We start from the raw sequence: 26,743 nt of genomic DNA on the forward strand, positions 1-26,743 counted from the left end.
ATCGATGACGTGTAATTTTCTTTGAATACAGCGAAACTGCATGTTGTGTTTTTTTCGATTATTAGACACCTTGGTAATATGAAAACTAAGTGTATGGTGATAGTGTAGAATAGTGTTGGCTATCTTCATTTTCTAGATCTAGATTACTATATCTCTAAATTAGTAAATTAGTATCTACTATCTTGAGTAACAAATTATTAGTGACTAATCAAATCTAGATCTAGAATCTAGATCTAGATCTAGATTTGCTGTCCATTTCCGATTTCGTAAGACATGTTATAAAGTAAAGTTTTTTTGAATTATGCCATGGCATATGGATCTGGCCTTTTTTCTATCAATATGTCATATCATAGATCTACTAGAATAGATCTAGATCTAGTACAAGATTTCTGATTTAGATCATCTAGATATATTGATTGAATATTTCAATATTGATATTCCTATGACTATGCTATGATGATCTAGAATCTAGAATCTAGATCTAGCCGGCCTAGAGTAGAGTTCATATAGACTATAGACTGTCTACCAGGCCTAATGGCAGAACATTGTTAGAACATTCATATGATAGTTCATAGAACTTCATAGAAGAGCTAAAAAATCTACACACTAGATCTAGTTAGTAGTTAGGCCTACTAGAGAATCTAGCTAGAAATCTAGAATAATTTAATATAATCATTTACACGACATTTAGATCTAGATCTAGGGGCCTACTAGTTTTTAATATTTATTATTTAGTAAATTACTAAAAAGGCCATTAAGGCCTAACTTAAAATTCTGAGTGTATTTTTAGACGCTTGATTAGCAGCCCAGCATATTGGGAACATTGTTTCTATTTTTGTAATAGTAGGCAAAGATTATATAGGACCTTAACAAGTTAGCGCAGGCCTTGACTTGTGCCAGTTTAGATTTTTTGTATGGCATTGGTGAGTTTTTAACTTATTTGGATTAGGCCTGTAACTCACATACGCCAGGACCATATTACTTCCATATAACATACTAACAGTACTATAAGCATACTCATACTGTTAGTTATTTAAAATTGTAGTAGATTTACTCAAGTTTTACATTGGAAGATAGTTTACTACTTAAAACCTGACGCCCTTATACAAACTGTTAGCTTGTACCTTCACAAAAATTGCATTATAAAATACTGTTTCAAGATCATCAGCAGAACAGTAAGGTTGCTGAGAGTCAATATTTTACAGACCTGTTCCATTTTATCTCAAACTTTGCAGTCTGGAAAGAGTTTTAGGTTGGTCATTTATTCTAAAAATAGCTTTAATAACATCCTCTAGGTTATTTTTTTTTTCTTCTCTTCAGTATCCTAACCCTCTTCAGTATCCTAACCCTCTTCAGTATCCTAACCCTCTTCAGTATCCTAACCCTCTTCAGTATCCTAACCCTCTTCAGTATCCTAACCCTCTTCAGTATCCTAACCCTCTTCAGTATCCTAACCCTCTTCAGTATCCTAACCCTCTTCAGTATCCTAACCCTCTTCAGTATCCTAACCCTCTTCAGTATCCTAACCCTCTTCAGTATCCTAACCCTCTTCAATATCCTAACCCTCTTCAATATCCTAACCCTCTTGGTTAATCCTAATGTTTGACTACAGTTTAAAGAAGAGACATCCTACACATTGGCATGGTTACAAAGCAAACAATGGAGATCAATTCTATGCGATGTTTCATCCAATTCTTTTGTTCAGCTCTGCAGCCATGAGTGGACTTTCAAAAGTTTACAATGAGTGTGACATCATCAAGTCTGCAGCAGACACTAGAAAGTACAGAGGTCTGGAGCTGACCAATGGGATGAAAGTCCTTCTCATCTCCGACCCAGAAACTGATAAATCCTCAGCTGCTATGGATGTAAATATAGGTAGGTAGCCTGGTCCAACTAGGTCAAGTCAAACTAGGTCATGGAAAGCTCAGATCAAACTAGGTCATGGCTAGCTTAAGAAACTAGGTCATGGCTAGCTCAAGTAAAGCCTGTTCATTTGGGAGGTATTGTTGAACTTGGTGGAGTCAAATAGGAAGCCAGCCGTGTCCAGTGTAGACTAATCCAATCCATGTGTCTAGACTAATCCAATCAATGTGTCTAGACTAATCTAATCCATGTGTCTAGACTAATCCAATCAATGTGTCTAGACTAATCCAATCAATGTGTCTAGTCTAATCCAATCAATGTGTCTAGACTAATCCAATCAATGTGTCTAGACTAATCCAATCAATGTGTCAAGACTAATCCAATCAATGTGTCTAGACTAATCCAATCAATGTGTCTAGACTAATCCAATCAATGTGTCTAGAATAATCCAATTTTTGTGTCTAGACTAATCCAATTTTTGTGTCTAGACTAATCCAATCAATGTGTCTAGTCTAATCCAATTGTGTGTCTAGACTAATCCAATCAATGTGTCTAGACTAATCCAATCAATGTGTCTAGACTAATCCAATCAATGTGTCTAGACTAATCCAATCAATGTGTCTAGACTAATCCAATCAATGTGTCTAGACTAATCCAATCAATGTGTCTAGACTAATCCAATCAATGTGTCTAGTCTAATCCAATTGTGTGTCTAGACTAATCCAATCAATGTGTCTAGACTAATCCAATCAATGTGTCTAGACTAATCCAATCAATGTGTCTAGACTAATCCAATCAATGTGTCTAGACTAATCCAATCAATGTGTCTAGACTAATCCAATCAATGTGTCTAGACTAATCCAATTGTGTGTCTAGACTAATCCAATCATGTGTCTAGACTAATCCAATCAATGTGTCTAGACTAATCCAATTGTGTGTCTAGACTAATCCAATCAATGTGTCTAGACCAGGGGTCGGCAACCCTTTAAGACGGAAGAGCCAAAAGTTATAATTTTCAAAATTTCCCAGTCTTTAAAGAGCAACTGAAATTTTATTTTAATATTTTATAATTTGATTATGATTAGGTAAATTCATTTGATTTGTTATTTAAAATAAAAAGATTTAAATATGAAATAATATTTATTCATTTGAAAACATACACTTGTTTCGCCAGAAAAATGAAATTAGTAATAAAAAAATAAAAATATAGGACTACCCCAATTCACTTTAGAAGCTGTTAATTTAAAAAAAAATTTTTTTTTTAAGGATAACACAGGCTCAGGAAGCATCTTCCTTTAGCCAGGCAGGCCTCAACATGGCAAACTCAGACTAACTGGTTTGGATATTGTTTTGATTGCTGTGTACCGGTCGCTTTGGTTCCTACCTGACTTATCTTCCACCCCACAGAGCCCGGGTAAACTCATACCCCACCGTCCTATACCCGGCTCAACAGTAGGAAGCTAACACAAACTACGTCACTTGCGTCAAATTAATGATTACTGACCGATAGGGAAACGCATTCTAAATTAACATTCCCCAATTAACGATATTCGAAAAATTCGGCTTTGGGCATGGAATTGTTGTCCCAGGGCTGAGTGTTTTTATCCTGTTTAAACGTGTGTATCCTTACAATATAAATTTTGTTATGAGTTTTGAAAATGAAATAATATAAATATTAATATGTGAACAAGGTGCTGGAGATTTGCATCGTGACACCAAAAGAGCCACATGCGGCTCACGAGCCGCAGGTTGCCGACCACTGGTCTAGACTAATCCAATGAATGTGTCTAGACTAATATTAAAGTGAGAAATGGCCTTGAGTCCACAGGTCACCTAAAGGATCCAGATGATCTCCCTGGCCTGGCCCACTTCTGTGAACACATGCTGTTTTTAGGTACAGAGAAGGTCAGTGGGGCTTAAACTACAATTTGGCCTGTTGTTTTTGCTTTCTCGTATATGAAGTATAGATGAAGTATTGTAATCGTGCAAAAAAAAAAATTGAGATTTTTACAAATCTTGAAGTTTTACACCTCCCTGAGTTGTAAAAACATAGTTTTGCAATTTTTTCCATGTGTCTGTGTGTGTGTGTATGTATGTGTGTGTTTATGTATGTGTGTCTGTGAACACAATGAGCTAGGTTGATGGAATTTCATATATAAGTATTATATCAAATTTGTAGTTCTGTATCAACTTTTCATGTGATGTGAATTTATAAAGTACTAATAATATTCTGCACTATTATTGTTTGGTGTTCACTTGGTGTGCAATCCTTTTTTCTAAGAGATTAAGTCAGTCACCACCTGTCAGATTAAGTCAGTCACTACCTGTCAGATTAAGTCAGTCACTACCTGTCAGATTAAGTCAGTCACCACCTGTCAGATTAAGTCAGTCACCACCTGTCAGATTAAGTCAGTCACTACCTGTCAGATTAAGTCAGTCACTACCTGTCAGATTAAGTCAGTCACCACCTGTCAGATTAAGTCAGTCACCACCTGTCAGATTAAGTCAGTCACTACCTGTCAGATTAAGTCAGTCACTACCTGTCAGATTAAGTTAGTCACCACCTGTCGGATTATGTCAGTCACCACCTGTCAGATTATGTCAGTCACCACTTGTCAGATTAAGTCAGTCACCACCTGTCAGATTAAGTCAGTCACTGTCAGATTAAGTCAGTCACTACCTGTCAGATTAAGTCAGTCACCACCTGTTGGATTAAGTCAGTCTCCACCTGTTGGATTAAGTCAGTCACTGTCAGATTAAGTCAGTCACCACCTGTCGGATTAAGTCAGTCACCACCTGTCAGATTATTAAGTCTGTTTGATCTAATCCAATGTATTTTGTTTTTCAGTACCCAGAAGAAAATGAGTATAACAAGGTCAGTTTTTATTTTCTTCATTAGTCACCTGGTGTGTGGCCAAACAAATGTTTGACAAGAAACTCCCTATTTATTTCCCCCATATTGCCCATGTGCTATGTGTCAGACAAGCCCTCCTGATTTCCCCCCAGTTTCTGAGTGAACATGGTGGCATGTCTAATGCCTTCACTACACTGGAGCACACCAACTATTACTTTGATGTTTCACCTGACTACTTACCTGGAGCTCTTGATAGGTACATTGTGGTGTTTATAGTGTTCAGTACTCTCATTGTGTTCAACAGCTCTCATTGTGTTCACTACCCTCATTGTGTTTATTGTGTTCAACAGCTCTCATTGTGTTTATTGTGTTCAACAGCTCTCATTGTGTTTATTGTGTTCACTACCCTCATTGTGTTTATTGTGTTCACTACCCTCATTGTGTTTATTGTGTTCACTACCCTCATTGTGTTTATTGTGTTCACTAACCTCATTGTGTTTATTGTGTTCACTACCCTCATTGTGTTTATTGTGTTCAACAGCTCTCATTGTGTTCTCTACCCCCATTGTGTTTATTGTGTTCACTACCCTCATTGTGTTTATTGTGTTCACTAACCTCATTGTGTTTATTGTGTTCAACAGCTCTCATTGTGTTCACTACCCCCATTGTGTTTATTGTGTTCACTACCCTCATTGTGTTTATTGTGTTCACTACCCCCATTGTGTTTATTGTGTTGTAGATTTTCCCAGTTTTTCTGCTGTCCACTCTTCACCCCATCAGCCACTGGTCGTGAGGTCAACGCTGTGGACAGTGAAAACAGTCGCAACTTGCAGAGTGACCCATGGAGACTGTTTCAACTAGACAAATCTCTGGCCAGACCAGACCATGATTTCAGCAAATTTGGGACAGGTAATGTTGAGCTAAATATCACTATGATGCTTCACACAAGTGAACTGAACTTGTCCTTTTTGTTACGTTGAATTTGTTGACTTGACTGTGAAATATCAAGTACCAGGTGGCCATACTACAGGCATCCCACCTACATCAGTCCTAATACAATCAAGTACCCTTCATGTGTTGGGCCCCTTCATGTGTTGGGCCCATTCAAGTGTTGGGCCCCTTCAAGTGTTGGGCCCCTTCAAGTGTTGGGCCCCTTCAAGTGTTGGGCCCCTTCAAGTGTTGGGCCCCTTCATGTGTTGGGCCCCTTTAAGTGTTGGGCCCCTTCATGTGTTGGGCCCCTTGAAGCACTGGGCCTGGGTCAGCCAATTGCCACCCAAAACGCTAGCTCTGATAATAAGCCTGATATAAGTCCCTTGTTACGTTACAGACATGCCCATTATTTGTATTCTATCTGTGAACTTTGACCTCTTGAAGGCAATAAAGATACGCTGGAGACTATCCCCAAGTCCAAAGGCATTGACACGCGGGATGAACTGCTCAAGTTCCACAGCCAGTATTATTCCTCTAACATCATGAGTCTGTGCGTGCTGGGGAGGGAATCTCTGGATGAACTCAGTCAGATGGTTGTGCCCCTCTTCCAGCAGACTGTCAACAAGAACGTGGCAGTCCCCAGGTGGGATGATCCCCCATATACCAGCAACCAACTGCAGGTCTGTCGGTCTCTAAGTCTGTCTCTCTGTCCGACTATCTGATTGTCTTTCTCTGTCTACCTGCCTGTCTGTCTTTCTTGATCTGTCTGTCTGTCTCTGTCTGTCTGGTCTGTCTGCCTGTCACAAGCAATAGACGCCATTACGATGTCAAACTGCGTGTTCTCCACAGTGTATTGTTCATGCCATCCCAGTGAAAGACATCAGAGAGATGTCAGTTGTATGGCCAACTCCAGATCTTAGTGAACATTATAAAGCTAATGTAAGCCAGTCATTCATACATACTTTATGTCAGCTTCCACTCTGCATATATATATATATATATATATATATATATATATATATATATATATATATATATATATATATATATATATATATATATATATATATATATATATATAGGTAAATATATATATATATATATATATATTTACCTATATATATATATATATATATATATATATATATATATATATATATAGGCATTTATATAGGCATATATATAGGTAAATATATATAAATACATATATATATAGGCATATATATATCTATAAAATATAAGATAGCGTTAAAGATACATGTAGAGAGATAGTTAGATAGGATTAGATTTTGATTAGATTAGATTACATTACATTAGATAGATTAGTGTAGATTAGACTAAACTAGACTAGATTTAGATTAGATTTAAATTAGATTTATAAGTTAGATCTAGATAGATATGAAATGAGCCTGCTTGTAACATTTTCTAGCCAGGTCATTATTTGGGTCACCTTCTTGGTCATGAAGGCTCCGGCAGCCTTTTGTCAGAACTGAAAGCACGAGGTAAAACATTGCTACTTGTTTAGGTAAAAAATTGCTACTATTTTAAGGAAAACAATTGAGACTTTAGTTCAGGTAAAAAAAAAATGTCTACTTTTGTTGAGGTAAAAAAAATGTCTACTTTTGTTGAGGTAAAAAAATGTCTACTTTTGTAGAGGTAAAAAAATGTCTACTTTTGTTGAGGTAAAAAAAATGTCTACTTTTGTTGAGGTAAAAAAAAATGTCTACTTTTGTTGAGGTAAAAAAATGTCTACTTTTGTTGAGGTAAAAAAATGTCTACTTTTGTTGAGGTAAAAAAATGTCTACTTTTGTTGAGGTAAAAAAAATGTCTACTTTTGTTGAGGTAAATAAAATGTCTACTTTTGTTGAGGTAAATAAAATGTCTATTCCGACAGGATGGGCCAACACTTTAGTGGGAGGACAAAAGTCTGGAGCCAAGGGATTTTCTTTCTTTTCTGTTGCCATTGATCTGACGGAGAAAAGCCAAGGTATGTTTTTATTCATGGTGTGGATGGTGTTTTGGTGTGGATGGTGGATGGTGTCTTGCTGTGGCTGTGGCTGTGGATGGTGTCTTGCTGTGGATGGTGTCTTGGTGTGGATGGTGTCTTGCTGTGGATGGTGTCTTGTTGTGGATGGCGTCTTGTTGTGGCTGTGGATGGTGTCTTGCTGTGGATGGTGTCTTGCTGTGGATGGTGTCTTGCTGTGGATGGTGTCTTGCTGTGGCTGTGGCTGTGGATGGTGTCTTGCTGTGGATGGTGTCTTGCTGTGGATGGTGTCTTGCTGTGGATGGCGTCTTGTTGTGGCTGTGGATGGTGTCTTGCTGTGGATGGTGTCTTGCTGTGGATGGTGTCTTGCTGTGGATGGTGTCTTGCTGTGGATGGTGTCTTGCTGTGGATGGCGTCTTGTTGTGGCTGTGGATGGTGTCTTGCTGTGGATGGTGTCTTGCTGTGGATGGTATCTTGCTGTGGATGGTGTCTTGCTGTGGATGGTGTCTTGCTGTGGATGGTGTCTTGTTGTGGCTGTGGATGGTGTCTTGCTGTGGATGGTGTCTTGCTGTGGATGGTGTCTTGCTGTGGATGGTGTCTTGCTGTGGATGGTGTCTTGCTGTGGATGGCGTCTTGTTGTGGCTGTGGATGGTGTCTTGCTGTGGATGGTGTCTTGCTGTGGATGGTGTCTTGCTGTGGATGGTGTCTTGCTGTGGATGGTGTCTTGCTGTGGATGGTGTCTTGCTGTGGATGGTGTCTTGCTGTGGATGGTGTCTTGCTGTGGATGGTGTCTTGCTGTGGATGGTGTCTTGCTGTGGATGGTGTCTTGTTGTGGATGGTGTCTTGCTGTGGATGGTGTCTTGTTGCTGCTGTTGTCTGATCTGACCATTAGATGTTGTGACTTTAAGATTGTATTGAGGACATCATCACCCTCATCTACCAGTACATCAACATGCTGAGGAGGGAAGGAGCTCAAAAGTGGATTTTTAAAGAATGTCAGGTTTGTAGCCTTTACATTTTTACTTGTAAGACCTTGACCTTTGTACTTGTAAGTTGTACACCTTGACATTGGTACTTATAAGATCTTGACCTCAGTACTTATATGACCTTGACATTGGTACAATTAAGACCCTGACCTTAGTACTTATAAGACCTTGACCTTTGTACTTGTAAATTGAAGACCTTGACCTTGTAACTCATTCCTAGGACCTGGCTGCAATGGCGTTCAATTTTAAAGACAAGGAGATACCTAAGGCCTGCACCAGCAATTTAGCAAGCAGAATGCAGGTAAGGTCTCACACAGGTAAAGTCTCACACAGGTAAGGTCTCACACAGGTAAAGTCTCACACAGGTAAGGTCTCACACAGGTAAGGTCTCACACAGGTAAGGTCTCACACAGGTAAGGTCTCACACATGTAAGGTCTCACACAGGTAAGGTTTCAGAGAGGTACGGTCTCACACAGGTAAAGTCTCAAACAGGTAAGGTCTCACACATGTAAGGTCTCACACAGGTAAGGTCTCACATAGGTAAAGTCTCACACAGGTAAGGTCTCACACAGGTAAGGTCTCACACAGGTAAGGTCTCACACAGGTAAGGTCTCACACAGGTAAGGTCTCACACAGGTAAGGTCTCACACATGTAAGGTCTCACACAGGTAAGGTCTCACACAGGTAAGGTCTCACACAGGTAAGGTCTCACACAGGTAAGGTCTCACACATGTAAGGTCTCACTCAGGTAAGGTCTCACAATTTAGCAAGAAGAATTTAAGGTCTCACACGTTAGGCCAATGATTTTATCTTCAGCAATCACAAGTCTGTGATGGGTGTTTGTACATTAGGCCATTATGTTTTAGGCCATCATGTGAGTTTGTACATTAGGCCATCATGTGAGTTTGTATACTGACCTAATGTAACCTTGTCTCCCAGGAGTTCCCTATGAAAGATGTTCTAAGTGCCTATGTGTGTTTGTATACTGACCTAATGTAACCTTGTCTCCCAGGAGTTCCCTATGAAAGATGTTCTAAGTGCCTATGTGTGTTTGTATACTGACCTAATGTAACCTTGTCTCCCAGGGGTTCCCTATGAAAGATGTTCTAAGTGCCTATGTGTGTTTGTATACTGACCTAATGTAACCTTGTCTCCCAGGAGTTCCCTATGAAAGATGTTCTAAGTGCCTATGCCCTGTTTGATGACTTTAGACCAGACCTGATCCAGCAGCTGCTAGACAAGCTTGTCCCCAGTAACATGAGGTAACCATGTCCCCAGTAAGATGAGGTAACCATGTCCCCAGTAACATGAGGTAACCATGTCCCCAGTAAGATGAGGTAACCATGTCCCCAGTAACATGAGGTAACCATGTCCCCAGTAACATGAGGTAACCATGTCCCCAGTAACATGAGGTAACCATGTCCCCAGTAACATGAGGTAACCATGTCCCCAGTAACATGAGGTAACCATGTCCCCAGTAAGATGAGGTAACCATGTCCCCAGTAACATGAGGTAACCATGTCCCCAGTAAGATGAAGTAACCATATCCCCAGTAACATGAGGTAACCATGTCCCCAGTAACATGAGGTAACCATGTCTCCAGTAAGATGAGGTAACCATGTCCCCAGTAACATGAGGTAACCATGTCCCCAGTAACATGAGGTAACCATGTCCCCAGTAACATGAGGTAATCATGTCCCCAGTAACATGAGGTAACCATGTCCCCAGTAACATGAGGTAACCATGTCCCCAGTAAGATGAGGTAACCATGTCCCCAGTAAGATGAGGTAACCATGTCCCCAGTAACATGAGGTAACCATGTCCCCAGTAACATGAGGTAATCATGTCTCCAGTAACATGAGGTAACCATGTCCCCAGTAAGATGAGGTAACCATGTCCCCAGTAACATGAGGTAACCCGTCCCCAGTAACATGAGGTAACCATGTCCCCAGTAACATGAGGTAACCATGTCCCCAGTAACATGAGGTAACCATGTCCCCAGTAACATGAGGTAACCATGTCCCCAGTAACATGAGGTAACCATGTCCCCAGTAACATGAGGTAACCATGTCCCCAGTAACATGAGGTAACCATGCCCCCAGTAACATGATGTAACCATGTCCCCAGTAAGATGAGGTAACCATGTCCCCAGTAACATGAGGTAACCATGTCCCCAGTAAGATGAGGTAACCATGTCCCCAGTAACATGAGGTAACCATGTCCCCAGTAACATGAGGTAACCATGTCCCCAGTAACATGAGGTAACCATGTCCCCAGTAACATGAGGTAACCATGTCCCCAGTAACATGAGGTAACCATGTCCCCAGTAAGATGAGGTAACCATGTCCCCAGTAACATGAGGTAACCATGTCCCCAGTAACATGAGGTAACCATGTCCCCAGTAACATGAGGTAACCATGTCCCCAGTAACATGAGGTAACCATGTCCCCAGTAATATGAGGTAACCATGTCCCCAGTAAGATGAGGTAACCATGTCCCCAGTAAGATGAGGTAACCATGTCCCCAGTAACATGAGGTTAAAACCTGCTCCCCAGGGTGACTGTAGTGTCTAAAAAGTTTGAAGCTCTAGCAGACCAGACAGAGAAATGGTACGGGACACAATACAAGGTGACCAGGCTCTCTCCAGACCAGATCCAGGTCAGTTTTACATTCTGTACACAGTGTACACATATAACTGTGTTTGGTGTACACACACATCACATTGAGGGATGTACACATATCACTGTTTGGTGTACGCACACATTACATTGAGGGATGTACACATATCACTGTGTTTGGTGTACGCACACATCACATTGAGGGATGTACACATATCACTGTGTTTGGTGTACGCACACATCACATTGAGGGATGTACACATATCACTGTGTTTGGTGTACGCACACATCACATTGAGGGATGTACACATATCACCTTTTGGTGTACGCACACATCACATTGAGGGATGTACACATATCACTGTGTTTGGTGTACGCACACATCACATTGAGGGATGTACACATATCACCTTTTGGTGTACGCACACATCACATTGAGGGATGTACACATATCACTGTGTTTGGTGTACGCTCACATCACATTGAGGGATGTACACATATCACTGTGTTTGGTGTACGCACACATCACATTGAGGGATGTACACATATCACCTTTTGGTGTACGCACACATCACATTGAGGGATGTACACATATCACTATGTTTGGTGTACACACACATCACATTGAGGGATGTACACATATCACCTTTTGGTGTATGCACACATCATATTGAGGGGTGTACACACATGGTATAACAACATTACTGTACTCTGTGACAGAAATGGGCAGACAGTGGCCTACATGAAAACCTGCGACTTCCTGCACAAAATGAATTCATTCCAAGCAACTTCCAGCTGGTGTCCAGGGAAATTGATGTAGGTAGCTGTGGTTGACAGAGTGATGTTGTAGGTAGCTGTGGTTGACAGAGTGATGTTGTTGTAGGTAGCTGTAGTTGACAGAGTGATGTTGTTGTAGGTAGCTGTAGTTGACAGAGTGATGTTGTTGTAGGTAGCTGTGGTTGACAGAGTGATGTTGTTGTAGGTAGCTGTAGTTGACAGAGTGATGATGTTGTAGGTAGCTGTAGTTGACAGAGTGATGTTGTAGGTAGCTGTAGTTGACAGAGTGATGTTGTTGTAGGTAGCTGTAGTTGACAGAGTGATGATGTTGTAGGTAGCTGTAGTTGACAGAGTGATGTTGTTGTAGGTAGCTGTAGTTGACAGAGTGATGTTGTTGTAGGTAGCTGTGGTTGACAGAGTGATGTTGTTGTAGGTAGCTGTGGTTGACAGAGTGATGTTGTTGTAGGTAGCTGTGGTTGACAGAGTGATGTTGTTGTAGGTAGCTGTAGTTGACAGAGTGATGTTGTTGTAGGTAGCTGTAGTTGACAGAGTGATGTTGTTGTAGGTAGCTGTAGTTGACAGAGTGATGATGTTGTAGGTAGCTGTAGTTGACAGAGTGATGTTGTTGTAGGTAGCTGTAGTTGACAGAGTGATGTTGTTGTAGGTAGCTGTGGTTGACAGAGTGATGTTGTTGTAGGTAGCTGTGGTTGACAGAGTGATGTTGTTGTAGGTAGCTGTGGTTGACAGAGTGATGTTGTTGTAGGTAGCTGTGGTTGACAGAGTGATGTTGTTGTAGGTAGCTGTGGTTGACAGAGTGATGTTGTTGTAGGTAGCTGTGGTTGACAGAGTGATGTTGTTGTAGGTAGCTGTGGTTGACAGAGTGATGTTGTTGTAGGTAGCTGTGGTTGACAGAGTGATGTTGTTGTAGGTAGCTGTGGTTGACAGAGTGATGTTGTTGTAGGTAGCTGTAGTTGACAGAGTGATGTTGTTGCAGGTAGCTGTGGTTGACAGAGTGATGTTGTAGGTAGCTGTAGTTGACAGAGTGATGTTGTTGTAGGTAGCTGTGGTTGACAGAGTGATGTTGTTGTAGGTAGCTGTAGTTGACAGAGTGATGTTGTAGGTAGCTGTAGTTGACAGAGTGATGTTGTTGTAGGTAGCTGTGGTTGACAGAGTGATGTTGTTGTAGGTAGCTGTAGTTGACAGAGTGATGATGTTGTAGGTAGCTGTAGTTGACAGAGTGATGTTGTTGTAGGTAGCTGTAGTTGACAGAGTGATGTTGTAGGTAGCTGTAGTTGACAGAGTGATGTTGTAGGTAGCTGTAGTTGACAGAGTGATGTTGTTGTAGGTAGCTGTAGTTGACAGAGTGATGTTGTTGTAGGTAGCTGTAGTTGACAGAGTGATGTTGTAGGTAGCTGTAGTTGACAGAGTGATGTTGTTGTAGGTAGCTGTGGTTGACAGAGTGATGTTGTTGTAGGTAGCTGTAGTTGACAGAGTGATGTTGTTGTAGGTAGCTGTAGTTGACAGAGTAATGTTGTTGTAGGTAGCTGTAGTTGACAGAGTGATGTTGTTGTAGGTAGCTGTAGTTGACAGAGTGATGTTGTAGGTAGCTGTAGTTGACAGAGTGATGTTGTTGTAGGTAGCTGTAGTTGACAGAATGATGTTGTTGTAGGTAGAGAGTGATATTGTAACTAATTGTGACAGTGACTAATTGTGACAGTGACTAATTGTGACGGTGACTAAATGTGAGTGTCTGATCATGCCACCTCTATACAGCCCTACCTTTCTTCTCTTCAGACAAATGGCGCACCAGATATTATCAAGGTTGGTTGATTTAGTTGCACTTCATCATTAGCTTCATCAATCAATGATTTCAAGTTGTTTTTATGCTACAAAGTATATCCAGTGAATAACCTTTGAATATTTCAGAACACCGCCTTCAGTAGGTTGTGGTTCAAACAAGATGACAAATTTCTCAAACCTAAAGCTTGCGTCAACTTTGATTTTATAAGGTACCCCATGTTCTAGTTTTCTGACATTAGAGAAAGTGTTTACTTGAAGAAGTGTGTTCAATGAATTAGAGATGAACTATTGTCACTTGACATAAACCAAAAAGTTTGATGTGTGAGCAACTTGTCTGTTTCAGCCCAATAGCGTACACAGACCCACTCCACACTAATTTGAATTCTCTATTCACTCAACTCTTTGACGACGCACTCACTGAGTACTCTTACATGGCTGAGATAGCAGGACTCAAATACAGTCTGGATAGTTCTGTGTATGGGCTTACGGTAAGGCTTTATAGTTTTATAAATGGGCTTACGGTAAGGCTTTATAGTTTTATAAATGGGCTTACGGTAAGGCTTTATAGTTTTATAAATGGGCTTACGGTAAGGCTTTATAGTTTTATAAATGGGCTTACGGTAAGGCTTTATAATTCTGAGTTTATTAATTCTGCGTATGGGCTTACGGTAAGGCTTTATAGTTTTATAAATGGGCTTACAGTAAGGCTTTATAATTCTGTGTATGGGCTTATGGTAAGGCTTTATAGTTTTATGTATGGGTTTACAGTAAGGCTTTATAGTTCTGTGTATGGGCTTAAGGTAGGGCTTTATAGTTCTGTGTATGGGCTTATGGTAGGGCTTTATAGTTTTATGTATGGGTTTACAGTAAGGCTTTATAGTTCTGTGTATGGGCTTATGGTAGGACTTTATATTTAGGTTTATGAGCTTATGGTAGGGCTTTGTAGTTGTTAATATCTTAAAATTTCAGCAATTGTTAAAGGCATAGGTGGGTGATGAAAACCAAATAACCAAAATGCTTATTTATATCATCATATAATTATATCATATTTAGCATATAGTTATAACTCAGAGTTAAGTCTTTAAATGAAATAAACCGGGAGTGATCTCCCCTAAACTTTCTCGAATATTCTTATATAAAATAACAGGGGATGGGAACTCAGGCTATAGACATGATTTTTAATCCATTTTAAATACTTAAAGTTTTAAAAATAGAATAAAATCTCGTAGACAAATTAATTGCACACCAAGTGAACGCCAAATAAAAAAGCGCATAATGGTGCGCAATATTATTATTACTTTTAAAATTTACATTAGTTTTTTGAGAAATCGGAAGTAGCGTAAAGTACTACTTCCAGTCAACGGAAATGACTCAAAATTTAATAGAAGGTAGAGAATTAGATCTTTTACTTACATATGAAATTTCATTTATCTATCTGAAATAGTACTCAAGTTATAGGCTTTTGAAAAATTCAAAGTAGGAAAAGTACCACTTCCGGTTATCGGAAATCGCTCAAAAGTTGATACGGATCTACGATTTTGATTAAATACCTATATATGAAATTTCATCAACCTAGCTGTAACGGTACTCAAGTTATCGTGTTTACACACGGACAGACAGACACACAGACATACGGACAAGATTGCAAAATTATGTTTTTCCGTATCAGTGAGGTGTGAAACGTCAAGATTTGTAAAAATCTCGATTTTTTTTTTTGCACGATTACAAGACTTTCTCTATACTTCGTATATTCGAGAAAGTAAAAATGGCTGGAAATTTCATGCTGTTGCCATGGTGATAGCAGCCATCTTTGAATTTTTTTACAACACTAACATTGAAATAACTTTCTTAATTATAATTAAAATTGATCAAAATTTTATCTAGTTGTTTTGTATACATATACCAACAAAACTGACTGAACACACTTTTGAACATTTGTATGGTTTTTCTTTTACAGTTCAAATTCTAATTTTTGCACAAATTTTTATTTTTACTTTCTTGTATACAGAGTATAGAGGAAGTATTGTAATCATGCACAAAAATCACATGAACTTTTGACAGTTTTCACCGTTTTACACCTCAGTGCTTCATCATATATTTAGTATAGGGGAGTTATTTTAAATCCAGATTTATCAAAATTTCGCCGTTTTACGCGTAATCGAGTCAGAAAAACAGGGCTTTGCAATTCTGTCTGTGTGCATTTATGTGTCTGTGAACACAATAACTTGAGTACTGTTATAGCTCGGTTGGGACAGAGTGGTCTAGTGGTAGAGAGCTGGACTGCTAACCCGTCAGTCTCGAGTTCAAATCCGGGTTCAAGTCAGTAGACCGTCTCTGAGTCCACCCAAATCTGATGGGTACCTAACTCATGTTAGGGAGAGTAAAGGCGGCTGGGCATAGTGCTGACCACACTATCTCATCATATACCGAGGTCACAGAAACAAGTGAACTCTACTTTACTTGCCCTATAGACTGTCAGGTTTGAAAAGGGAACTTTACTTTTTTTACAGCTCGGTTGTATCAAATTTGTAGTTCTGTATCAACTTTTCTGCAATTTCTGATAAATAGAAGTGGAACTTTTCAAAAGCCTATAACTTCAGTACTGTTTCAGATAGATAAACAAAATTTCACATATATGTAAAAGATCTAATCCTCTACCTTCTATTAAATTTTGAGTTATTTCAGTTTACCGGAAGTAGTAATTTACGCTATTACCGATTTCTCAAAAAAAGCATATGAAGTTATAAAGTACTAATATTCCGCACTATTATACACATATTGTTTGCCATTCACTTGGTGCGCAATTCTTTTTTCTACTAGATTCTATTCTATTTTAAAAAGTTTAATTAATTATAAATGGATTAAAAATATTGTCTATATCATGAGTTGCCATCCCCCATAGTTTTTATATAGAACTCCCGCTTTATTTAAATTGTTTAAAAAATTTTTTTGTAAAAACCAAAGTATTTGAAAATGTCATCTATCATGATTGTTACCAAGATTTCTCTCTATAACCCTGCAAGTTTTTAGTGAATTCCCATCAGCTATCTTTGAGTTATTTCAATGTTAAGAAGGTCAATAAAATCCAAGATTTAACACATTTGAAATGCTCTTGACCAGCTGACCATTAAAGGCTACAATGACAAGCTGCCTATTCTCCTAGAAAAAATTGTGGAAAAGATGGCGTCTTTCAAGGTGGATCCCACTAGGCTGGAGATATTTAAAGACATTGTAAGTTAGCTCTTTACATGACATACATGTTGTCTTGTTGATTTAGCCTAATGTTGATCTAATGTTGATTTAGTCTAATGTTGATCTGATGTTGATTTAGTCTAATGTTGATCTGATGTTGTCTTGTTGATGTTGCCTAATGATGATACACTTTAGCATGGGAGAAATTTGCGCAACTTTCAAGCTGAGCAGCCTCATCAGCACGCCATCTACTACACTAATGTACTCACCTCCGAGTCCCTGTGGACCAAAGATGAACTGCTACAAGCTTTAGAAGGTGAGATGTTAAAGTTGACTGGCTGGCTGGCTGGCTGGCTGGCTAGCTAGCTGGCTGGCTGGTAGACTGACTGACTGGCTAGCTGGCTGAATGACTGACTTGTTGGCTGGCCGAATGACTGACTGACTGACTGGCTGGCTGATTAACTGACTGACTGACTAGTTGGCTGACAGTTGATGGTATGAGATTTCATCCACAGCTAACACTTGACAACTAAAAGAGGACTTTTATTTTCTTATTTTGAGCCCAAATCTAGTCTTGATTTATTTCCTACCAAGATGTAACATTGGAGAACCTGACAGTCTTCATCAAACAACTGCTGGGTAGACTTTACATTGAAGCTCTTATCTACGGCAATGTCACGCGATCAGTAAGTGCTGACATGAGATAGACAGATGACATCAGACAGACAGATGACATCAGATAGACAGATGACACCAGACAGACAGATGACATCAGACAGACAGATGACATCAGACAGACAGTAAGTGCTGACATCAGACAGACAGATGACATCAGACAGACATTAAATGCTGACATCAGACTGACAGTAAGTGATGACATCAGACAGACAGATGACATCAGACAGACAGATGACATCAGACAGACAGATGACATCAGACAGACAGATGACATCAGACAGACAGATGACATCAGACAGACAGTAAGTGCTGACATCAGACAGACAGATGACATCAGACAGACAGATGACATCAGACAGACAGTAAGTGCTGACATGAGATAGACAGATGACATCAGACAGACAGATGACATCAGACAGACAGATGACATCAGACAGACAGATGACATCAGACAGACAGTAAGTGCTGACATCAGACAGACAGATGACATCAGACAGACAGATGACATCAGACAGACAGTAAGTGCTGACATGAGATAGACAGATGACATCAGACAGACAGATGACATCAGACAGACAGATGACATCAGACAGACAGATGACATCAGACAGACAGATGACATCAGACAGACAGATCACATCAGACAGACTGATGACATCAGACAGACAGTAAGTGCTGACATCAGACAGACAGATGACATCAGACAGACAGTAAGTGCTGACATCAGACAGACGACATCAGACAGACAGATGACATCAGACAGACAGTAAGTGCTGACATGAGATAGACAGATGACATCAGACAGACAGATGACATCAGACAGGTGATGTCAGACAGACAGATGACATCAGACAGACAGATGACATCAGACAGACAGATGACATCAGACAGACAGATGACATCAGACAGACAGATGACATCAGACAGTAAGTGCTGACATCAGACAGACAGATGACATCAGACAGACAGATGACATCAGACAGACAGTAAGTGCTGACATGAGATAGACAGATGACATCAGACAGACAGATGACATCAGACAGACAGATGACATCCGACAGACAGATGACATCAGACATGCAGTAAGTGCTGACATCAGACAGACAGTAAGTGCTGACATCAGACAGACAGTAAGTGCTGACATCAGACAGACAGATGACATCAGACAGACAGATGACATCAGACAGACAGATGACATCAGACAGACAGTAAGTGCTGACATCAGACAGATGACATCAGACAGACAGTAAGTGCTGACATCAGATAGACAGATGACATCAGACAGACAGTAAGTGCTGACATCAGACAGACAGATGACATCAGACAGACAGATGACATCAGACAGACAGATGACATCAGACAGACAGATGACATCAGACAGACAGGTGATGTCAGACAGACAGATGACATCAGACAGACAGATGACATCAGACAGACAGATGACATCAGACATATGACATCAGACAAACAAATGCTATCAAAATTTTTCCCCAGCAAGCCCATGAGATGATGGACCTGGTGGAAAAAATTCTGATGGAGAACTGCAAGTCTAAACCACTTTTGGCCAGCCAGCACAGAAAGCTGAGGGAGGTCCAGTTGCCAGATGGTAGGTCTTGTGGTCTGATAGGTGCTAGGTCTTTTACTTGTGGTCTGATAGGTGCTAGGTCTTTTACTTGTGGGCTGATAGGTGCTAGGTCTTTTACTTGTGGTCTGATAAGTGCTAGGTCTTTTACTTGTGGTCTGATAGGTGCTAGGTCTTTTACTTGTGGTCTGATAGGTGCTAGGTCTTTTACTTGTGGTCTGATAGGTGCTAGGTCTTTTACTTGTGGCCTGATAGGTGCTAGGTCTTTTACTTGTGGTCTGATAGGTGCTAGGTCTTTTACTTGTGGTCTGATAGGTGCTAGGTCTTTTACTTGTGGTCTGATAGGTGCTAGGTCTTTTACTTGTGGGCTGATAGGTGCTAGGTCCTTTACTTGTGGCCTGATAGGTGCTAGGTCTTTTACTTGTGGTCTGATAGGTGCTAGGTCTTTTACTTGTGGTCTGATAAGTGCTAGGTCTTTTACTTGTGGTCTGATAGGTGCTAGGTCTTTTACTTGTGGTCTGGCGATAGGTGCTAGATCTTTTACTTGTGGTCTGATAAGTGCTAGGTCTTTTACTTGTGGTCTGATAGGTGCTAGGTCTTTTACCTGTGGTCTGGCGATAGGTGCTAGGTCTTTTACTTGTGGTCTGGCGATAGGTGCTAGATCTTTTACTTGTGGTCTGATAAGTGCTAGGTCTTTTACTTGTGGTCTGATAGGTGCTAGGTCTTTTACCTGTGGTCTGGCGATAGGTGCTAGATCTTTTACTTGTGGTCTGGTGATAGGTGCTAGGTCTTTTACTTGTGGTCTGATAAGTGCTAGGTCTTTTACTTGTGGTCTGATAGGTGCTAGGTCTTTTACTTGTGGTCTGATAGGTGCTAGGTCTTTTACTTGTGGTCTGATAAGTGCTAGGTCTTTTACTTGTGGTCTGATAAGTGCTAGGTCTTTTACTTGTGGTCTGATAAGTGCTAGGTCTTTTACTTGTGGGCTGATAGGTGCTAGGTCTTTTACTTGTGGTCTGATAGGTGCTAGGTCTTTTACTTGTGGTCTGATAGGTGCTAGGTCTTTTACTTGTGGTCTGATAGGTGCTAGGTCTTTTACTTGTGGTCTGGTGATAGGTGCTAGGTCTTTTACTTGTGGTCTGATAGGTGCTAGGTCTTTTACTTGTGGTCTGGTGATAGGTGCTAGGTCTTTTACTTGTGGTCTGATAGGTGCTAGGTCTTTTACTTGTGGCCTGATAGGTGCTAGGTCTTTTACTTGTGGTCTGATAGGTGCTAGGTCTTTTACTTGTGGTCTGATAGGTGCTAGATCTTTTACTTGTGGTCTGGTGATAGGTGCTAGGTCTTTTACTTGTGGTCTGATAGGTGCTAGGTCTTTTACTTGTGGTCTGGTGATAGGTGCTAGGTCTTTTACTTGTGGTCTGATAGGTGCTAGGTCTTTTACTTGTGGTCTGGTGATAGGTGCTAGGTCTTTTACTTGTGGTCTGATAGGTGCTAGGTCTTTTACTTGTGGCCTGATAGGTGCTAGGTCTTTTACTTGTGGTCTGATAGGTGCTAGGTCTTTTACTTGTGGGCTGATAGGTGCTAGGTCTTTTACTTGTGGGCTGATAGGTGCTAGGTCTTTTACTGTGGTCTGATAGGTGCTAGGTCTTTTACTTGTGGTCTGATAGGTGCTAGGTCTGATTGTAGTTAAGTTGAGCAACAGAAAGTTTGATTTTTTCCAGGCTGTTACTTTTTATACAAGCAGAAGAACCTGGTACATGAGAGCTCTAGTGTGGAAGTTTACTACCAATGTGGTCTGCAGAACACAGAGAGCAACATGCTGTTAGAGCTCTTCTGTCAGGTAAGTTTACTTTATCTCTAAGACAAAAGCTCTACCCTCAGTGTGAACTGTGGGTTTGACAATTGACTGGCCGCCATTCCTGAAACTGGCCAAGATTTTATGGTACAGTCCTGTGCACCAGATAGCAACTGAAGAAAATATGGTGTGCTCACAGAGGTCTGGTTTGTGACAAGATTTAGGTGCTACTACCAAATGTGGGATTGTTTAGGTGCTACTACCAAATGTGGGATTGTTTCGGTGCTACTACCAGATGTGGGATTGTTTAGGTGATACTACCAAATGCGAGTAAATCAAAGCTTATTCTAAAAAAGTGATTCAAATATGGAGCGTGTAGATCAAAGCATATTATATAAAAGTGATTCATATAAATGTTTTTATTAAAACTGATTCAAATAAATGTTTGAAAAATGGTTTCATAAAAATTAATATAAACAGAGGTTTAAAAACTGTTTTTCTTTGAACCAGGTGATTAGTGAACCATGTTTCAACATACTGAGGACTAAAGAGCAACTTGGTAGGTACAACAACTTCTCACACTCAATCATCAGCACACTAGACCATCAGCACACTCTACCATCAGCACACTCAATCATCAGCACACTCAATCATCAGCACACTCAATCATCAGCACACTCAATCATCAGCGCACTCAATCATTAGCACTCTAGACCATCAGCACACTATTCCATCAGCACACTCAATCATTAGCACAGTTAATCATTAGCTCAGATAATCATAAGCACACTCAATCATCAGCACACTAAATCATCAGCACTCTAGACCATCAGCACACTCAATCATCAGCACTCTAGACCATCAGCACTCTAGACCATCAGCACACTCAATCATCAGTACACTCAATCATCAGCACACTCAATCATTAGCACACTAGACCCTCAGCACACTCAATCATTACCACACTCAATCATTAGCACTCTAGACCATCAGCACACTCAATCATTAGCACACTAGACCCTCAGCACACTCAATCATTACCACTCTCAATCATTAGCACACTAGACCACCAGCACACTCTACCATCAGCACACTCAATCATCAGCACACTCAATCATCAGCACACTCAATCATCAGCGCACTCAATCATTAGCACTCTAGACCATCAGCACACTATTCCATCAGCACACTCAATCATTAGCACAGTTAATCATTAGCTCAGATAATCATCAGCACACTCAATCATCAGCACTCTAGACCATCAGCACTCTAGACCATCAGCACACTCAATCATCAGTACACTCAATCATCAGCACACTAGACCATCAGCACACTCAATCATTAGCACACTAGACCCTCAGCACACTCAATCATTACCACACTCAATCATTAGCACTCTAGACCATCAGCACACTCAATCATTAGCACACTAGACCCTCAGCACACTCAATCATTACCACTCTCAATCATTAGCACTCTAGACCACCAGCACACTAGACCATCAGCACACTCAATCATAAACAAATTCAATTGTTTGCACACTCAGTCATCAGCACACACAATCATTAGCACAGTTAATCATTAGCACACTTGATCGTTAGCACACTCAATCATTGGCTCAGTTAATCATTAGCTCAGATAATCATTAGCACACTCAATCATTAGCACACAATCATTAGCTCAGATAATCATTAGCACACTCAATCATTAGCTCAGATAATCATTAGCACACTTGATCGTTAGCACACTAAATCATTAGCACACTCAATCATTAGCTCAGATAATCATTAGCACACTCAATCATTAGCTCAGATAATCATTAGCTCAGATAATCATTAGCTCAGATAATCATTAGCTCTGATAATCATTAGCACACTCAATCATTAGCTCAGATAATCATTAGCTCAGACAATCATTAGCATACTCAATCGTTAGCTCAGATAATCATTAGCTCAGATAATCATTAGCTCAGATAATCATTAGCACACTCAATCGTTAGCTCAGATAATCATTAGCTCAGATAATCATTAGCACACTCAATCATTAGCTCAGATAATCATTAGCCCAGATAATCATTAGCTCAGATAATCATTAGCCCAGATAATCATTAGCCCAGATAATTATTAGCCCAGATAATCATTAGCTCAGATAATCATTAGCTCAGATAATCATTAGCACACTCAATCATTAGCCCAGATAATCATTAGCCCAGATAATCATTAGCCCAGATAATCATTAGCCCAGATAATCATTAGCCCAGATAATCATTGAAATGTGACCACCTCCCAGGCTACATTGTCTTCAGTGGTGTCAGACGCTCCAAAGGTGTCCAGGGTCTGCGGGTCATTGTCCAGTCCTCCAAACCAGCCCAGTACGTCGAGGAGAGGATTGAGGCCTTCATACAAAAAATGGAGGTGATTAACTAGTTGCTACAGTTGTCTTTTCTAGAAATCTGCCTCTTCTGTTTCAAAATGTTTTCCAACAATTCTTTTTCCACTACCAAATTTGAAAAAAAACTGTTCTTTCTGCGCATGTTTGTACATGTCTGTGATGTTGGTACATGTACTTGTGATGTTGGTACATGTACTTGTGATGTTGGTACATGTCTGTGATGTTGGTACATCTCTGTGATGTTGGTACATGTACTTGTGATGTTGGTACATGTACTTGTGATGTTGGTACATGTACTTGTGATGTTGGTACATGTCTGTGATGTTGGTACATGTACTTGTGATGTTGGTACATGTCTGTGATGTTGGTACATGTCTGTGATGTTGGTACATGTACTTGTGATGTTGGTACATGTACTTGTGATGTTGAGACGCCTGTGAGTGATGTGTATGTTGTGTACCCAGGAGGTGCTAGACAAGATGTCAGATGAGGAGTTGAGCAAACATGTCATGGCACTCTCCACCAAGAGACTGGAGAAACCCAAGAAACTTATTCAACAGAACAACAAGTACTGGACTGAGATCATTTCAAATTACTACAACTTTGATCGAGGTCAGACATAACACGGTACCAATCAGTACTCATGGCCATGGATTATGTATTATCCTGGGCTTTCCCTTGAGCGCAATGTCACTTACGTTAGTTGTAAACAGTTTGATAGATAATCAATAAGATGGGGTTTTAGAGTCGCTCACTAAACATAATCAGGTGCGTCCACCAGCACACCGGCAGGGTGTGATTTGGCGCCTATCATGTGAGCACTTTGGCACCTACTTTAGTTTTAAGGATCACCCTAGAATATTGGTAGCACACGACATGCGAGGATCAAACTAAACCAGGGGACGTAGCGTCATTAGGGTAGTTTAATCATGGGCTCGCAAGATACTTAGGCTTGAGTGTTTAACAGTGATATTACACCCGGTGAGTGATAACGTACACTTAAGGCTTTCATACAGCACGCCCGTTTTAGAAAACAAAGTCACGCATTTAAGAACATAGGATTGGTAAAGCATTGATGAAACCCTCCTAATATATTTCTTCAGACGGGCACGTTAGTTCATTATAAAACTTTTATTAGAAAAGATCTATAGGATTTAGAGAATTCATTATAAAACTTCTATTAGAAAAGATCTATAGGATTTAGAGAATTCGTTATAAAACTTTTATTAGAAATAGCTTTAGTTGTTTTTATGTGGGCATTTTGTGTTTAAAGCAATGACCAGTGTTGTTATATTTTATGAAAGACTTGAGTGCTGTTGTACATAATTAGCAAGCACACAAAGTGCGTACAGGAATGTCTTGAATTGTTTGCTTATTTTACAGATGCAATAGAAGTTGCTTTCTTGCAGAAGTTAACAAAAGATGATTTACTCCAATTTTACAAGGTATCTGCTTTTGTATATGCTAGTGTGACCCAGAGATCTAGAGCACAATTTTGTGACATCTGGGAGGTGTAAAGCATTATTTTATGTGATAACTGTGACATCTGGGGGGGTGTAAAGCACAATTTTATGTGTTAACTGACATTTGGGCTGTGTAAAGCACAATTTTATGTGTTAACTGACATTTGGGCTGTGTAAAGCACAATTTTATGTGTTAACTGACATTTGGGCTGTGTAAAGCACAATTTTATGTGTTAACTGACATTTGGGCTGTGTAAAGCACAATTTTATGTGTTAACTGACATTTGAGCTGTGTAAAGCACAATTTTATGTGTTAACTGACATTTGGGCTGTGTAAAGCACAATTTTATGTGTTAACTGACATTTGGGCTGTGTAAAGCACAATTTTATGTGTTAACTGACATTTGGGCTGTGTAAAGCACAATTTTATGTGTTAACTGACATTTGGGCTGTGTAAAGCACAATTTTATGTGTTAACTGACATTTGAGCTGTGTAAAGCACAATTTTATGTGTTAACTGACATTTGGGCTGTGTAAAGCACAATTTTATGTGTTAACTGACATTTGGGCTGTGTAAAGCACAATTTTATGTGTTAACTGACATTTGGGCTGTGTAAAGCACAATTTTATGTGTTAACTGACATTTGGGCTGTGTAAAGCACAATTTTGTGTTAACTGACATTTGGGCTGTGTAAAGCACAATTTTATGTGTTAACTGTGACATCTGGGAGGTGAAAAATAGTATGATGATACAGCTATTAGGATCTCAAGCATTTGTTGATGTCAGAGTGTGACACAATATAATCTAGCATTAGATTGCAGATGATAAGTAGAAATATAAGTTTTCTATACAATCCACTAGATGATTGATTTTATCTTGCTTCTAAGGAAAAAATCGCACTTGATGCCCCTAACCGGCACAAACTTTGTGTTTATGTTCTGTCCAACACATCAGATGAGACGCCCCCTGTGCTAGAGGCCGATGGCTTTATACCTGCACCCAAGTTGCCACAGGTCAGTGCTGCAGCTAAGATCAACCAGCTTTCTTTTAGTCTTTGTTTAACCAGAGAGTTGAATACATTTGTTGCATCTGTTTTTTTCAGCCTAGTGTGGTAACAGATGTCATGGAGTTTAAAAGAGACTTGGGGCTGTATCCCCTGGCTAAGCCATGCATTGATCTGACCAAAGCCAAACTTTAGAGATCTCTGTATTGATTGCATTGACCAAAGTTAAGTTATTTCAAATTTTGATTCTTCCTGCCATCAACACGTTGGAGACATGCAGCAGAGGCCAACATAGAGCAACCATCCCTCATTGGCGACACAAAGCATTATGTGAACATCAACTTTAAACTGCAGCCCAATATTGATTTCTATGAATATTTGATGCCATTACCCCATGTTTAAAATACCTTTGTATTCTCTTGAAACATTTGATGCTACAACTCTCCTCTGAAGGAGTATCCAATGACTGTCTAAATAGCACATGGGAGCCCTGCTATTTATAGGTGACCATCTCAGTCCACCATTTTCTTTCTTACCAGAATGTTTGCTTGTTGATTTGTTTTTTTAGTCAGGTGATAAGATCTTTTCATATTATTCAAGTTTTTAAAAGTAATGTACAGGGTATAAGGTATTTGTTTGGCTTGTTTGTTTCTTGCACCTGAATTGATTGAACTATTGATACATCTGTCATGTTGTCAAATGTCAGGTTGGAATGGTTTCACACAGTGCTGCAACCTTTCTCTTGGTAACCCAATGGCTCTCTGTCATGAGGCCCATAACCATAATGTTGAAGTCAATAATTTGTTCCATTCCATTTTTGGGAGTGCA

The 26,743-nt window shown here is 39.9% G+C and overlaps 1 protein-coding gene across 6 annotated transcripts; it reads left to right on the forward strand.

The window, feature by feature from the left end:
- On the forward strand, positions 1–26,542 carry LOC131939554 (insulin-degrading enzyme). 6 transcript variants are annotated; one of them, XM_059297938.1, is made up of 31 exons: positions 76–91; positions 845–923; positions 1,161–1,252; positions 1,706–1,875; positions 3,692–3,768; positions 4,712–4,738; positions 4,870–4,973; positions 5,457–5,626; positions 6,092–6,327; positions 6,497–6,586; positions 7,077–7,149; positions 7,542–7,634; positions 8,540–8,631; positions 8,838–8,918; positions 9,777–9,880; positions 11,174–11,276; positions 11,957–12,052; positions 13,808–13,834; positions 13,940–14,022; positions 14,157–14,301; positions 16,934–17,044; positions 17,201–17,321; positions 17,600–17,691; positions 19,178–19,289; positions 20,984–21,102; positions 21,568–21,616; positions 23,347–23,471; positions 23,913–24,060; positions 24,832–24,893; positions 25,800–25,925; positions 26,015–26,542. In XM_059297938.1, the coding sequence occupies exons 2-31, from the start codon at positions 915–917 to the stop codon at positions 26,108–26,110; spliced, it is 3,033 nt and encodes a 1,010-aa protein (XP_059153921.1). In that variant the 5' UTR covers positions 76–91; positions 845–914; the 3' UTR covers positions 26,111–26,542. The 6 variants fall into 6 exon arrangements, with proteins under 6 accessions (XP_059153919.1, XP_059153922.1, XP_059153921.1 ...); XM_059297937.1 differs by lacking the exon at positions 76–91 and adding an exon at positions 116–266; XM_059297936.1 differs by lacking the exons at positions 76–91; positions 845–923 and adding an exon at positions 1–73.
- The last annotated feature ends 201 nt before the right edge of the window (positions 26,543–26,743 follow it).

Source organism: Physella acuta, unplaced genomic scaffold (assembly GCF_028476545.2).
Source record: "Physella acuta isolate Inbredline_101_S28 unplaced genomic scaffold, ASM2847654v3 ptg000283l, whole genome shotgun sequence".
NCBI classification, from domain to species: domain Eukaryota; kingdom Metazoa; phylum Mollusca; class Gastropoda; family Physidae; genus Physella; species Physella acuta.

Coding starts and splice junctions, on each gene's coding strand:
- LOC131939554 (XM_059297936.1), top strand. CDS start 41: ATGTTGTGTTTTTTTCGATTATTAGACACCTTG. Junction 7,635..8,539: donor TCTGACGGAGAAAAGCCAAG/GTATGTTTTTAT, acceptor TGTGACTTTAAG/ATTGTATTGAGGACATCATC. Junction 9,881..11,173: donor CTTGTCCCCAGTAACATGAG/GTAACCATGTCC, acceptor CCTGCTCCCCAG/GGTGACTGTAGTGTCTAAAA.